Source organism: Caretta caretta, chromosome 1 (genome assembly GCF_965140235.1).
Source record: "Caretta caretta isolate rCarCar2 chromosome 1, rCarCar1.hap1, whole genome shotgun sequence".
Classification (NCBI taxonomy): domain Eukaryota; kingdom Metazoa; phylum Chordata; order Testudines; family Cheloniidae; genus Caretta; species Caretta caretta.
Window position 1 is genome coordinate 124,641,336 of NC_134206.1, and position 16,172 is coordinate 124,657,507.

A 16,172-nucleotide genomic window follows, 5' to 3' on the forward strand; every position below is an offset into this window, starting at 1 on the left:
TTGTTTCCTGAACAAAAAACAGTGAAAATACAATATTCAAAGAAAACCCTTGGAATTCAGTCTTTACATACCGCATATTTGTTTGTGTTTAGTGCACTATGGTATGCATGAAGAATGCCCAGGGAAAGTGTTAGGCAATCTCACCGTCAGTTTTCTGTTACAATTATTATTTGTGAATTGATACTACGCAGCATCAAAAACATACTAAGCACTTCAATGGGGTATTTTAGTTTTAAATTACAAAAATGAGAACTCGCCTACGTTTTGATCCATGAGCAAATAAAAACAACGGTGTAGTTTCTCTAGAGATTTCTGGCTGCACTGAGTATTGCTGCTTTCTTCCATCTGTTCTCTTCCTCTTTTGTATCCCTGTATACAGAAGATACTGACATGGAACTGGCATCTTTTGTTTTTTGATGTTTCGGAAGTGATAGAAGGGTGCTGACCATTTAGGGACTGATTCAATAGATATACATGGTTTGGTGCTCCACTCCTGTCCTTGGCTACCTAGGTGTCAATGCCCATCATTTCTCTAATCTTTGTTTTTTCTTCCATAATTTTTTAGGAGACTCTTTTGGCATTGAACAGAGAGTTGAGATTTTTCTGCCAGATTTGTGCATGCTACCTCAGCCATAAAGATAAAGATTTAAGTGAAAAGGTCAGTGGCTCCGTAGGGGCTAGTTTGTTTAATGGTGTGTTTTGCTCACTCCTCCTTTAGCTCCTTTTCCTCATTTATTTTGCTTTTTAAAAGTCTTATTTTAAAATAAGTGGAGTCCTTGTTAACCAGAGCACTGAACTACCACAGCATCCTGCACACGCACAGGAATACATCTGCATGGAGCCAGGTGCAGGATGGGGGCTAAGTCTGAGTTGCATTGTTAATTAAAACTGAACTGAAAATGTAAATAGGAAGATTTTTTTCCTCCTCAACAATAACTTGTCCTAAATGCTGCCACTAGTAAAATCCTTGGGCTGCATGTAGCCAGATCTTCATTAACAAAATATATTGTAAGGATTTTCAAAATAGTCTTAAATTTTACATGTAAAATAATGATAAGACTACTAAAATGCACAATGTAATATAACTTTCCTCCTCCCCCTACAACTTTCCCAGCGTCTGGGCTACAATGTAGGTCTCTGGCACTGAGGAGGAAAGAAACAGATGAAGTCTAGAGGTTTGAGCACAGGACCGGATGCTATGAACTCCGGAGTTCTAATTGCAGTTCTGCCATTGACTCCCTCAGTCTTTCCATCTCTAAAGCAGAGATAACAAAATTTACCTTGAAGCGGTGTTGTTGGGATGGATTAATATTTGTCAGGTGATTTGAAGACTAAATGTATTAACATAATTATATAAACTGGAGTCACAGCGTGGTGTGTGCTGTGGTGCCACCCTGGATTGGGAGTTGGCAATCCGTGACTCAAGGAAACTTAAATGGGTGGTGGCAGAGAAGACAAAAGGTTGCTCTTTACATTGCTGATGTGCTGTGAATGCTCCTTCTAACTTGGGTAGTTGCCAGGGCACTTTCAGCACATATTACTGAAGTAAATTGAATTTTCATATTTGCATTTGCACTTCTCCTTTTAACAATCACTGTTGGTGTGAGTGTATTTACTGCTCTCGTTTGTTTATAAATGCCTGAAAAAATGGGTTTAATGGCTGAGAATGTAACTACAGAAATGGAAAATCAGGGAGAAAGTGCTCAGTAGTTCAGCTTCCCAGACTTCTAAGAAGAGTGACATTGGCATATGACAGAATGCAGCTTCTTTATACAAGGTAGAAAATCTTTAGGAGATCAGGGTGGGGATTAAACATGCAGCTCTTACAGGGGCATCTCCAGAAGGGCTGAGCTATGGTATTCCACCCCTGTGGGACCAGGCTCAAAGACAGAGCTTTGGTCTTGTAGGAATAATAGTTGATAATGGAGATGAAAAAATATCATTGTTCTGGTGGCTTTCCCCCAAATTCCTAAATCCTTGTTTGGCATGTGTGTATGTTACAGGCCTTCATGATACTCTGTGATTTACTGATGATTTTGAGTCACCAATCTTCAGGTGACGATGAAGCTGTAGGAGTCCTTCAGTATCTTCCCAGCACATCCCTTCAGTCAAAAATGCTCTTGTTTATCCAGGATCATGTTTTCACGGAGGAGAAAGAAGAAATCAAAGGTCAGCCACTGTCCTCAGCAAGGAAGTAAACTAACATTTTCTGATGTCATTCATCTGCAGCATTTGACATTGCCAGGCTGAGGGGCTGCTAATTTTTTTGATTTCTTTACAAATAGAGCTGTAGCATATGAATACAAACAAAATGGATCACTCAGTGTACACAGATTTATGTCTGCTGTGGCTTTTCCAGAGGAGGTATTGCTAATTGATTTTTATATGGAAGGGGCTGAGGTACATAGTACAATGATGGGTAGCACTATCAAACCTTGAGATAGATTTCAATGGGTTAGAATTATTCTGTTAACCATGGTCCTGGAGGGATTTTAGTTGAGGAACTGTGCATCAGTTGATGTATAACAGTTCCAAGCCATCAAACTAAGGGATAATATATATTATTCGAGTGAGTTTGATTTTGCAGAACGTATTATGGTATTTGCTGTTCTTCTGTCATTTTCAAACAGATTTAGAATAGTAATGCAATAATTAGGTTTTGTTGTGAATGATTTTGAAAAGATGCTGCTAATTCTTTGTGGTACCAAGGATGCGGCTATACGACCTTGATAAATTGGAGAATTGGTCTGAAATCCACAAGAGGAAATTCACTTAGGAAGGAAAAATCAAATGCACAACTACAAAATGGGTTATAACTGGCTAGGTTGTAGTACTGCTGAAAAGGATCTGGTGGTTACAGTGGATCAGGAATTGGGGCCTGCAACAGAGCCAGTCTCTGGGCACCCTAATGAATGCAGCGGGCCTGTCGTAGGCTGCCTTATTGGCTACACCACTTGATCAGTTGGACGGGTCAGCAGACCAGCTCTTAATCAACAGTTCAGTGGCTGCTTCGACCATTTGCCCACAGCTGCAATAGCTCCTGCTTCCATCTTGATTTCAGTCCTGCTCCTGCCTTGTTCCCAGCCTTATTCCAGCCCTGCTTTTGCCTGGAACCCTTGGACCTAGTTTTGCCTCCCTCCAGGTAACCCGGTTCTAACCCCTCTGATCCGATTACATCTGACCTTTGACCCTAGGCACCGACAACTGTTCTAACCATTAGGCAAGACTCCTGGTCGGTGCCCATCCACGCCCTGGTAACTGATGATAGTGGATCACAAAAAGAAAAAGAGTTGTGAAAAAGGCTAATATCATTCCAAGGTGTATTAACAGTCATGTTGTATGTAGGACATAGGAGGTAAGCATCCCACTCTACTCGGCACTGGTGAGGCCTCAGCTGCGTCCAGCTTTGGGCACCACACTTTAAGAAATGTGGACAAACTGGAGAAAGTCCAGAGGAGAGCAACAAAAATGATGAAAGGTTTAGACAGCCTGACCTCTGAGGAAAAGTTGAAAATACAGGGTATGTTTAGTCTTGAGAAAAGAAGACTGAGGGGGAACCTGATAACCGTCTTCAGATATGTTAAGGGCTGTTAAAAAGAGGACTGTGATCAATTGTTCTCCATGAAGGTAGGATAAGAAGTAATTGGCTTAATCTGCAGCAAGGTAGATTTAGGTTAGATAATAGGAAAATCTTCCTAACTATAAGGGTAGTTAAGGTCTGGAATTGGCTTCTAAGGGAGGTCGTGGAACCCCCTCATTGGAGTTTTTTAGGAACAAGTTGGACAAACACCTCTCAGGGATGGTCTAGGTTTACTTGTCTGCCTTAGTGCAGAGGGCTGGACTAGCTGACCTTTTGAGGTCCCTTCCAGCCCTACATTTCTATGATACTTACCCAGCAACTTGCTCTGAGGAATTGAACATGAGAAGAAACATATTTTCAATTCCTCAGTCCTCCCAACAAAGGGTCCCAACTTCCCCCTCCAAACTCACTGTCTTACTCTCTCCCCTACAATAAACTCAGCAAACTCCTGCATCCAGGAGTGATTCCTTATCTTTTCTCTCCCATGAGCCCATCTGCCTGTGTTATCTGTCAGCTGCCCCTTGTCAGTTCTGACCCTGACAGTCATTTACTCCTGGTCAGCCTACCTGCCTCTCATTGGTTCCTAGGCCAGAGGCTGGGTTTGAAAGCCAGAAACAGGTCATGTGGGATTCCTAGGCCAGAGATCAGGGAAGCTTTCTGGCAGCGAGGAGGCAGAATTCACTCCAGGCAGGAGTCTAACTCTCCCAGGCTTTCCTTCCGCAGGTAACTCTCTCCAAGCACCTCCAGCAACAGGGCTGGCAAAAGCCGTAAAAGCAATTGGTTCCCAAATGTATTATTATTTGTACTGAAGTAATCCTGGGGCCCACAGTTATGGACCAGGACCCCATTGTGCTAGGCACTATACATACACAGAACAAAATGACCTGCCCCAGAGAGTTTACATGCTAAGTAAATGTCAGATGTCAGTGTTGATAACTACTTGGAAACTTGCAACTGAATTCTTCTCTCACAGGCTGTGTGTACTGGTTTGTTTCTGTGGAGTTACTCATGAATTGAGTGCTGGGTGCTGGCATTGATTTCTTTTAAAGAAAAGATGTTGATATGGTTCACTGGTCTTTTTCTGTCAGATGTGTTTGGTTTTTGTTCTGTGTTCCGTGTTTTGGTCCTGTCCTACAGCTATAGCCAGGATCTTACAAGGAGATTCTGACTGGTAGAAATGTGAAATCCCTACAAAGATTAGAATAGAAAGGATATACAAATAAGTAGCTTGCACTGTCATCAGCTGTGAGCTTTGTAATGGAAATAAACCTATATCCTTTGGTAAGGATAGTGTCTGTTATTTAGAGAGTTGACTAAACAGCTGAGTTTGTGTAATTTGGGTTGAAGTTGGCCTTAAAAATAAAATACATTAAGTAAAATGTTAGAACAAAGCCTTAAAGCATGTTTATTTCCCTAGACTTGACAGAAGAGGAGGAGAGGGAAAAGGAGGGCTACAAATTGAATGATTTACACAGGAGGCGGAGTCTTCTTGCAGTCTATTGCAAGCTAATTGTGTTTACCGTGGTGGAGATGTCTGCGGCTGCTGAGATCTATAAGCACTATATGAAGGTAACACTTAGCTTTGAAAATGCATTTACGCCATGAAAGTGACTCTAGTACTTGTGGAAGGTGCTGGATTAGCAGCCTTGGAGGCCAGAGTCATCTGTTTATGCAAAAATGGTTGCAGAAATGAACAGTAGCAGTGCAGGCTTCTCCCCACTGCTCTGCTAATGTACCTTAGAGTAGAATGAATGATTACTAAGAGACAGGGTAATTTAGTTCCCCGTTCATTAACTCTGGCTTCTGTAGAAGACTGCCAGAGAGGTGCCATTTGTGGTGGTGGCACTTGGTCACTAGGATCACTCTAAACTTGAGTGAAATGAGTGGTTTCAATAGCCATCTGCTGGCGATGACACTTGGTATCCACGTGGCCAGGGCTGGGTGTGAATCAGTAGTCTAGGTGTGAAAATCTCCATATTTTGTTTCCAACTCATTGATTCAGTCCTCCTGTCAGAATAATACTTAACTATTTTTCATCCATAGATCTCACAGTACTTTACAAGGGAGCATAAATAAAATTATCCTTGTGAAAACATGTAAAAAAAGTTCCTTTTAGCAAGATACCTAGGACCTGGAATATTTTATGAATTGTTCAGTTTTTCTTAGCAGTCTCTGTTTTTCCTGTGTTTCATGAGTGTACCCCAGGTATTGTGTATTCATAAAGCTGTAGTAAGGTAGTGATGTTTCTGTTATGTATTTTTTGCACTAATAGACCTACAATGATTTTGGAGATATAATTAAGGAAACCCTGAGCAGGACGAGGCATAACAACAAAATCCAGAGTGCCAAGACGTTGATTCTCTGCCTGCAGCAGGTAAGAGTAATGCAGAAGGAAAGGGACTCTGATGAAAGCCATCCCCACACTATAATTTTCTAGGTACCTTGTCATAGTTATTCAAACTAATTTAAATAGATAGTGAAAAAGTCACTTTCTTGAATTCATGTAAGTGCTTTTCTTTGTCAAAGCACCTTATGAGCCCTTTGGCCTAAGAGTAAAAACCTAATTTTTTTTGCCAAATACCTGATCTTTTAGGATTGTTATTATTCATGGAACGTCCTGTGTTGCAAGATACAGACTAAGGGCCTCTGGCTACATAGTGGTGAGCAGCCTCAACTCCCACTGAAATTGGGGGTGGTTGGCATTTCTCCAGAGGTGTTCAGTGCCTTCTGAGATCAGGCCCCCATTGTTTCCATGCTTGACTAGAGAATTTAAATTAGATTTTTATTGAAAAAATTGGACACACCTGATGATGGCCCCTGCTCCTCTAGTTACACCGACTCTGCCATAGCAGTATTGAGCCTAATAATCTGTTTTAGAAACTGCTCTAGCCTGGTTTCCTCATGGACATCTGTTCTCCCAGCATCCATGTCATACTCCTAAGTTGCAGAACAGACTCCTCCTAGATTGACTGATATATGAGCTCTGCTGACTTCACACACTTCGCCAGGAGCTTAGATCCATGACCCAACCCCTGAAATACGAGATAAAGTGAGGGTGAGCCGCATTTGGCCACATATATTCTGCCCACATAGTCAGAAAGTCTGTTACATATCACATAGACAACTGGCCCAGGTTGGTCTTTCATTGACCTTCAAAATTTTCAGGTCGCAGGGAACAAACTACCTACATGTTCTATTAGAAAAAAACTTGGCAATAAGGTCTGTGTCTCTCGGTTGGCTCAGTCATGCCCTCAACTACGTGGGCAAGCGTTGCTGCTTCTCTTTCAAAACTAGCCGTTGTGTATCCATGCTCTGATTTTCTCTAACCCTCAGGGTGAGATTAAGCCCTCTGACTAGATCCACTGATCTCAGTGGGAGTTGAAGGCACTTATCATTTTGCAGGATTAGAGGCCTATGCAAGTAAGGCATCCTACCTGCTAAACAGAGTGGCACCCTTTGCAGATAATTTCCCAGGCAGTGCTCAAACCTCTCAGGTTTGTTCCAAGTGAGTGTGATTCTTCAGCAAATAAATTTGTTCTGCGCTTGTTCGTTTCCTTTGCAATGCTTCGCTCTACATGAGGTAAGTATTGTATGGCTGGTGTGTTCTCCTTGTGCTTTTGTTGCCTGGAAGTTTACATGTTGGTGTTTGTGGTTTTGCAGTTGTTTCAGAAACATACAGAAACCCATGGTAGTACCCACAGCATGGATTCGTCTTTCACAAACATTAAAGAACTTGCTCGTCGCTTTTCACTGACATTTGGCTGGGATCAGGTGAAATCCAGAGAATCAGTAGCCATGATACACAAGTATGTGCCACATAACCATATATTGTCCATGGCATTGTTTGTGTTTATTTTCTCTGTTAAGTTACCTTGTCCCTCTTATTTTTTCCCCTCTAATAGAGAAGGGATTGAATTTGCCTTTCAAGGAGCTGCTGGAGTGGAAGGGAAATGCCTGCCTCCAAATTTAAGCTTTCTGTTAATCATCAGTGAATTCTCCAATAAGCTACTAAAGCCTGACAAAAAATTAGTGTAAGTTACCTTTATTGCTTACTGCCAGACAAGTGATCTTAGGTGATGCATGTCATATGCAGCACTTACACACTCGTGCATAGATCGTTTTTGTACAGTGTGTCTTTGTATAATGGATGGCTTGATATTGTTGAAAGAATTGTCAAGTACTTCTCTATCTGGCCAACTTTGGAAATCTGTTTGGTTTCCCATCAGAAGTGTGGATGATTGGACCCTTTTTCAGTTTTGATTTCTTCTCCATTTCAGTCTATGCTAGCGGTTTTTTGGGGTTGTGCATCTACATACCCAATCAGTTTTTAGCCATAATTACAACCAAATAAAAAAAAAAGGTGTTTAAAAAAAAAAAAGGCCATGGGGGAAAATGGTGTTAACATTATATATGAGGGAGGGAGGTATATTGGCTGGCAGGAGCAAATAGAACCCTTTTTTTAAGGGTGGTCTCAAGTGTTAAACAGTTTAAGTTCTGTCCTGGAGCAAAGCAGAAGAGGTGGAGATAGAGTTAATACAGTGACAACGGAATGGAAGGAGCCAAAACCACAATCCATATGACTGGGGCAGACTAGCTTCTCTGAGGATTCTGTTACAAAATATGTCGCATGAAGCTCTTCACTGCAGGAACTATGTCTTTGTAGAGTCCCTGACAGAATGGGATTCTGGTTCTGATTGGCACCTCTGGGTGCTATTGTAATGTAAATATTAAAAAATAATAATATAACACTGGGCCATTTATTCTTATGGCTCTGGATATTTTGTACCCTAGTACAGAGGAATATGATAGTGTCTGTTAGGCTTGGTATACGCTATCAACTTATGTTTGTATAACTACATCGTTCAGGGGTGTGGAAAATCCAATCAGAACACCCCTGAGCAACATAGTTGTACTGATCTAACTCCGGTGTGAACAGCGCTGTGTTGACAAGAGGGCATCCTTCTTTTTGGGGAGGTGGAGTACCTATACGGATGGGAGAAACTCTCCCGTCAACATAGGTAGCCTCTTCACTAAATGCTACAGCAGCGCTGCTGCAGCGTTTTAAGTGTAGACAAACCCATAGACCCTGCTTCCTCAGTGTTTGCTCTTCTCTGTCTCTGGTACTGCAGGAGCTCCTTCCTCCTTTCTGTCCCTTGGTTCCTTCCATTCCATTCCTTCTCTTTTCTTCCTTAGTCAGTGTCAATAGGTAAAGTTTCATGACAGAGAAGAAACCAGGCAGCAAGTAGGAAAAAAAGCATGCTGCCTGCATCCTGCCATGCCCCGTGTAACTTGCTCACTACTGGATTGTTAAGCTTACTGGTTATAGCATTAGCATGGGTTCAGTTGGAACTGATCTTTCATGGAGAGCTTCAAATGACTTGTATGCCAAGGATTAAGAGTGGTAAAATGTTTAACCTCATGCTACTCTTAATCCGTGACAAACAAAATGTATTCAGGATTCAGTTATACACAGACTGCATATTGAGAAATGAATAAGATATAAAAATGCAACGTGCAGGGGGAAAATGTGCAGTGTGCAGATTCCCTTTTTTGTATTGTGACCTCTGATTGTTTGATTTTGATCAGTGTATAATTATAGTAATTACCCTTTCTAATTTTGCATTTTTGCCAGCCAGGATCTCTTGTGTGTACCACTAGATTGTACCTTCCACAAACGTTTGTTTAACTCCATCATCACAATGTGGACTTGGTTTAAGCAATCGTTCTCTTCCATATGGTGATCTTTTCCCCCTAGGTGGATTTCTGTTAATTCACCCTTGCAAAACTCTATTTACCAATTTGTCTTAGGAGAGTAACTTTTTTTTTTTAAATGATAAAGGAAAATATTTCATCAGCAGGATGGGCAGGATGGTAAATTTTCATGATGATTTTCCGAGGCTGTGTCTAATTTTTTTTCCAGTGGGTATATTCCAAGAAAGCAGGAATATCCCTACTGGTTTGCTCATCTTTTGACCACTCTTGTGAGGAACCAAGCAAGAAACACACCTAGAGTTTAGCTTCAGCTGTCTTTGACTTGCCCACCTATGTTGGAAATAAATGAAAAACAATAAAGTTCTCAAGGAGGGGGAAATTGCAATTTTATCTACAACTCTACATTCAAGCTATGTTTGTAAAGTAACAGTTTCTTTTCTGGGAGGCTCAAAATGCCTTGCAAGGTCTGGAGATTATATTTCCTTTTAGAAATATTTAGGTTTAGTTGCACCATAAATTACAGGATGGAATGTTTTAAGTCAACATGAACTTTTGAAAATAAACATCTGGTTATTTTCATTTTTATTATTAATCAGGCACAGGACTGGTGAACAGACCTGCATAACGTTTGTGAATGCACCTATAACACATGAAAAAGAGAATAAGGACATTTGTTAGAAAGGAGTATAGCCAACATGTTCTAAGTATATGGAGTTTAGTGGTAAAATATTTTACTTGTCAGTTTGTGTTTGCCACAAAGTATACATAGAAACAATTTATTAAATAAAAAAACAGTGCTAAGGGCTTCAAAATAGGAGTGTTTCCACTGACATCAGTGGGAGTTGGATTAGACCCTAACATTTTAGTTACAGTATACTCTTGTTTGAAACTAACATATTGCATAATCAGTGTGTTGAGTCTCCATGATGCATGACTCTAATCATCTGAGTCATCCTCCCAGGACTGTCTTTTTCTTGTTTTGATGAAAGCTCTGATATTTTCCAGGCTGCCTTCCGAATCAGAGTAGTAATAACAATATAAAATTATAATTAAAATAATTATTGATATAATTAATTATATTAAAATGTATAAAATGTTCACGGTGTGCATGTTCTAACGTGGGATCTGGTTTAACAGTGCTGGCTGGATTGGAAGTGATGAGCTGTAGCTGGAAAGCATTGAGCCCGCCAGCCCCCACCCCTGCTTTCTAATTCCGGAGTTCATTTTGTCTTGCTGTTAAATCAAAGGGAATGCCTCTCAGTTGGGTTTCCCTCTGCTCTGCAGTTGAGGAGGCAGGACTAGACCTTTCAGTTGCTGGGGAGGGGTTATCTTACAAGAAAACAACCCAGTAAATTGCTTCCTGGCAGCGGCAACAAGCAGTTACTTTCCCTGTGCTAGAGTGTAGGAAATTGTACTAAAAGATGGATGTGGCTCTGTAATTATTGGGACTCAAGAGTTGTTTGTAATGTTCTGAGCAATCTTTCAGCTTCGGAAGCACTCACACTGATTTGTTTTCTCGGAAGGGGGAGCCAGGCCCTCCCTCTTTCTGTTGCTTGATGGATCTGGTTCTGCCTCCCCAATTGCAGAGGAGAGGGAAAAAACCCGAATGTAGGAAGGGTTAGCCTAGATAGCTACAGAAGAAATTTTGATTTTTCTTATACTTCTCATTTTTCCCCAGGTATGGTTACCTGCAGAGGTATATAACAGAGCCAGCATCTTGCAGAGGAGATGAATGGCACCCCTTGGTTTGGTACAGGAACTCTTTGCTGGCAAATGAAGATGAGAAGAATTCTGTTATCAGCAGTTTAAGAGAATTGTCACCCACAAGCAGATCTAAGACATCTTCTTTTAAAAGAAAATTGTCTAATGGTATGAAAGTTCCACCATCTTGTTAAATCTGATTGGTTGTGTCCTCAGTAAAAATGGATAACATATCACATTAAAATACTGCAGTGTGTGGGCTGTTGTAGACTTGCCATTCTAAACCCTATATTTTTCCCTTCAGATTTGTTGTTTTCATCATTCACTGGAGAGAGGCTTGGTCCAGTGGTCTGAGTATGGGAGCCAGAAACTCTCGAGTTCTGTTTTAGTCCCTGCTGTCATTCATGCCTTCGGTAGCCTTGAGCCAGTCACTTAACATCCCTGCCTCAGTTTCTCCATGTCTAAGTGAGGATAATATTACTTGACTCCACACAGTGGTATTGTGAGGATTAGATAAATTTTATGAAGCCCTATGATAATGAAAACAGTTATTTATAGAAGTGCTAAATATAGATTCTTACTGTTGCTATTTTTGGGATGTATTCTGTTAGAAGAACAAAGGGAATCCTCTCCAGAAGATCCTTTAATTCCTCCCTTTCTGGCTTACAGCCATCCTCAGGGCTATGCTTTGCACATCATCCTTCATCTGAGGAGTTGATGGGACTCCCTTCAGAGTCCAGTATCTATGGCAGGGGTGGGCAAACTTTTTGGCCCAAGGGCCACATCTGGGTAGGGAAATTGCATGCAGAGCCATGAATGTAGGGTTGGGACGGGGTTGGGGTGCGGCAGGGGGCTCAGGGCAGGGGGTTGAGGTGCGGTAGGGATTTGGGATGTGGCAGGGGGCTCCGGGAAGGGGCTTGGGGTGCAGGAAGGGTGTGGGGTGTGACAGGGGGTCGGGGTGTGGGCTCTGGCCAGGTGCTGCTTACCTGGAGTGGCTCTGGGTGGCAACAGCATGGAGTGGAGCCAGAGCAGGTTGCCTGCCTGCCCTGGCCCCACGCTGCTCCAGGAAGCGGCCGGCACCAGGTCCCTGTGGCCCCGGGGAGGGAGGCGCGGGGGAGGAGGGGAAAGAGACAGAGGGCTCCACGCGCTGCCCTCCCCTGTGGGTACCTTCCCTAAAGCCCCAAAGCATTGGCTGTGGTTCCCCGTTCACAGCCAATGGGAGCTGCGGGGAGAGGTGTCTGCAGGCAAGGCCAGCGCACGGAGCTCTCTGCCCCACTCCCCACCCCAGAGGCCGCAGGGACGTGGTGATGGCTGCTTCCGGGAGCGGCACGGGGCCCGCAGTGCCACTGGGGTGGCAATCCCGTAGGCCGGATCCAAAGCCCTGATTGGCCAGATCTGGCCCGCGGGCTGTAGTTTGCCCACCCCTGATCTCTGGAGACATGGCGGGGTTGCAGCAGCATGTCACAAAGGTGGTCTGCCTTTCCAGAGAGGCTATGTGCACAGTTATTATGTTAGATCATATTAAAGAAGTTCTGTATTAAAATCACAAATGAGTTTGATTTCCCATAGTTTAAATTCCAGGGTATTACTAATTAAGAGGTCTCTTGGTTTTTGGTACTGTTTCTCTCCTTCTATGTGTGAAACTTGCAAGCTGCTAATTGTGTTAGTACATTCTAAGACAGAGTCTGTTCTCAAAGCAATTCTTTGTAACAACAACTACTCACACAGAGAGAGACTCAAAGCAATACTCTGTAACAATAGAAACAGCACCCAGAGACTCCCCACCCTTTTGTTGTATTCATCTAGCTTTGTTAACAATTGTGATTAAAATAGAGATAGAGGATGTATGTGGATGGATGCTTGGTGTGGATAATAACTGAATGATCAGGGAGGTGCCAGCCTAAGAATCCAGTGTCCATCGGCTGAAGAAGGCGTCAAGTGGAAATAACCAGAGGACCCCCGGAGGGCAGACTGGAATCCACCCAAGAGCCTGAAGAATGGGAGAACCAAAGAACAAGATAACATCTGGCAGCACGGAGCCGTCAGGAATGTGCTATCTGCTGATTGATTCAGCAACAGCATGATGAAGCAATTCCCATAGACTGGCATAGGAAGAAACTCCTATAAAAATGGACTCTGAAAGTGAGAACTTTGGGGTCTGATTCTGCAAACCAACTTCCAGGAGCATCAGATGTGCATCTGACAAGGCCCTGCTCCCTCTTCATGTCCAGGCCACCTGGCCAGTGGCTTGGCATGAGCACCTCTAAGGCTGGTAACTATGATAACAACCTTGCAGAACCTGTGTGTGTGTGTATGAATGAATGTGTGAATAAATATGAGATTGAATGGAATGTTATAGCTATACCTAACTGCTTACTATGATTCTTTCTATATTCACAATAAATATAGTATTTTGCCTTTTCCCCTTTAATAAGATCCTGCTGGTTTTTATTTTATTGGTATAACATGTGCAGCACTGACAGTGCCCTCTGGTCTGGAGAGGAAGAGTCAGGGCCCAGAAACCTAAGCTGGAGGTCTCACATACGCTGTGCAAAATCAGCCACTGCCCAAGCCGTCATTTTGGGGGTTTTTGTATAGATTTTAGCTGGGTCATTCAACACAGTGGAATTTTAAAATGAATGCTTTGCTCAAAGTGTCTCTATGAATTTAGCTTCCACAATGACTGCACCCATTGTAACAAACGCTGCTTTTTCCTCTCTCTTGGGCTGTTTGAAGTATTCCTCTCTCAATGTCTCAGAGAGCGAGAATGAAGAATAGTGCTATTGATTGTCTGTTACAGGGTCCCTGCCTGAAACCAGCCACACTGAGACAACAAACAAGACTCCAGACTTCCTGTGCACTCCAGAACTCACTGCTGCAGCAGGGAAAAGCAGAAAGAGGTTGAAGTCTCAAGATACAAGTCTCCAAGAATGTCTGCCATTCTTTTGTCCAATGGCACTGAGCAGAAGACGTCGGTGAGGGAAAAATGGTTCACAAGCCCCTAAAAGAGCTGGGATTTTTCAAATACGCAGACTGCAAAACTGTGTGCAATTAGTGCAGTGTCTTACAGTTCACACCTTGGGGCACTCCTTGTGTTCTCAGTGCTGCTATGGAGCAGTTGCCTGGGGCCATACCCTCCTCCTGATTCTATCTTCTAACTTCTGTGTTCTCCTCTTGGACGTACAGGGAGTGAACAACCCTCTCCCCTAGCTGCCCAGACTCCCGTTGCTCCCTAGTCCTATAGGCAGCTGGGGAAGGAGGAGAAGGCTTCCTGCCTGACTTCTGTAGTTCCCAGTCCCATTGAAAAAGTTGCAGAGGGAAGAATGGGGCTTTCCAGCCCCGTCACCTCAGATTTGAATCACTCCCTAGCCCTTTGTGGAGCGCGAAAGGGGCTTCCCAGGTACCAGTTACTACCCAGCCCTGGGTTTGGGAATGAAGAAGGGTGTTTCTCCACCCCACCTGTCCCCAGCTCCTCTTTACTCCTAAGAGAGAAATTGGAAAAGGAGACATCGTCTTGGCCTCAGCAGCTGTGCTGCTGTGTTTCTGGTGAATTCCTTCCTGCAGGGCCTGAGGCCAACTGTGTGGGAGCTCCACACAGAACATGACATAATGGAGGAAGTGCCCAACACTATCCACAGAACAGGGCCTCTGGCTAGACTCCATGTGCCATCCAGTGCACCAAGAAAACACACAGACAAACAAAGCAATATTTTCTCTGTAATATCTCAGGTACAGAAATCTGAGATGTCACTTGTCAAGGTTAAAAGGGAAAACACAAACTCCAGCCAGAAATGCAGTTTTCAGGGTGACAGCGCCCACTCTCCTTAAATGGATTTACTGGACAGACTCATAGGTGGGTGGTGGGGTTTTTTTTGTTTTTTGTTTTTTTTTACACTTTTTGGTTGTTTGGTGCCAAGTTGCACGAATCAAAATTCGTTTTATCAGAATATAATGAAGCTCTTCCCCACTTTGGGCCAAAGACTTTGGGCTTCTTTATGCAAGAATCCTAAAAGCAACTTGTATCATGTGCATGCAGTCTTTAAAATCTGCCCTCCCTTTTAGCGCCGCAAGCAAAACACATTCTAAATAGAACCTCCGTCAAAGGGAAGTGTGTTTCCAGGCCAGGAACTAAACTGCTCGGCTTTTCGTTCCAGCGAAGATGTGATCAAGGCAGAAGACTTCTCAGCAGATGGTGGAGCAGAAGATGTAGGCGAAGATGTGGATGTTGTTGGCGCAGACCAGGTAATGGTAGTTTAGTTTTGGCTTATCCAGATTTGTACAGTTGTACTTGGGCTGCTGTGTGGAGGGGGAGAAAAGTGATAGTACATAACCCAAGAAGCCAGTTTGTCAAGCTCATGTCTTTGCTCCCCCCATGTACCCTACTCCCCTTTACAGCTGCTAGAAGCGGGAGGAAGAAAGACTTTTCATTTTTCCCCCATGCGTAGCTTGACATGGGTTCTTTCTCTTGCTTGTCTATGGAGCCTCTCCTAGTAGCATCTAGGCCCTGTTACATACATTAACAGCTGTCAAAGATCTTTCAAGAGAAGGTACCCATTCCCCTCCTACATACTTGGAAGGCACTTGTTTATGAGCAGATGGCTCTTCCTGGTCTACAGCAGGGACACATTTTACCCTTTAGAGTAATGTCCAGCCAAGTCCCCTAAATATAAACATTGCCTTTCAGAAAATCCCATTTAATCCTATTTCTTTATCAAGCTGAATTGAGGCTATCAAGTTTCCCATGCTGCAGCTGCTAACTTCACTAACCCCTTGAAGCAGGTGAGCAAACTACCTTCCTTGCCTTTCTTTAAGGCAGTGGTCCCCAAACGTCTGAGGGTTGTGCCCCCCTTTACCCCTGTCTGCGCCTCCCCCCCCCCCCGCCCACCAGGGCTGAGAGTTAGGCCGCAGCTCTGTGTGAGGGGATGTGGAAGGGGTAAGGAGGCCGGGAGCCAGGACTATGGCTGGAGGCAGGGCCGGAGCAGAGCTGGGGGTGGGGCAGGACTGGGTGTTGCTCCCTCCCCTCCTCCTGTGTGGGCTGGCCCGGGCCTGCCGGGCCCCCCGAACATTCCTCTGCACCTCCATAGGGAGGTGTGGCCCACAGTTTGGCGACTTCTGCTTTAAGGGTTAGTGAGGACAGCAGGTGTAGAAGGTGTGCATTTCCTTTAGGTTGTTCTCATTA

At 43.5% G+C, this 16,172-nt stretch overlaps 1 protein-coding gene across 15 annotated transcripts in view; it reads left to right on the top strand.

Annotated features, from left to right (window-relative positions):
- Window positions 1-16,172, top strand: part of LOC125640550 (cohesin subunit SA-2) — a 93,482-nt gene that overhangs the window by 75,295 nt on the left and 2,015 nt on the right. For 9 of the 15 annotated variants that reach the window (XM_048859223.2, XM_075130965.1, XM_075130973.1 and 6 more), the window contains 9 exons: window positions 566-658; window positions 2,004-2,169; window positions 4,998-5,149; window positions 5,853-5,954; window positions 7,241-7,386; window positions 7,483-7,611; window positions 10,971-11,161; window positions 13,794-13,968; window positions 15,148-15,235. In XM_048859223.2, coding sequence (XP_048715180.2) covers window positions 566-658; window positions 2,004-2,169; window positions 4,998-5,149; window positions 5,853-5,954; window positions 7,241-7,386; window positions 7,483-7,611; window positions 10,971-11,161; window positions 13,794-13,968; window positions 15,148-15,235 — 1,242 coding nt within the window. Of the gene's footprint in view, window positions 1-565; window positions 659-2,003; window positions 2,170-4,997; window positions 5,150-5,852; window positions 5,955-7,240; window positions 7,387-7,482; window positions 7,612-10,970; window positions 11,162-13,793; window positions 13,969-15,147; window positions 15,236-15,709; window positions 15,782-16,172 lie in introns of those variants that run through there. The other 6 variants (XM_075130978.1, XM_075130989.1, XM_075130996.1 and 3 more) reach the window with 4 other exon arrangements.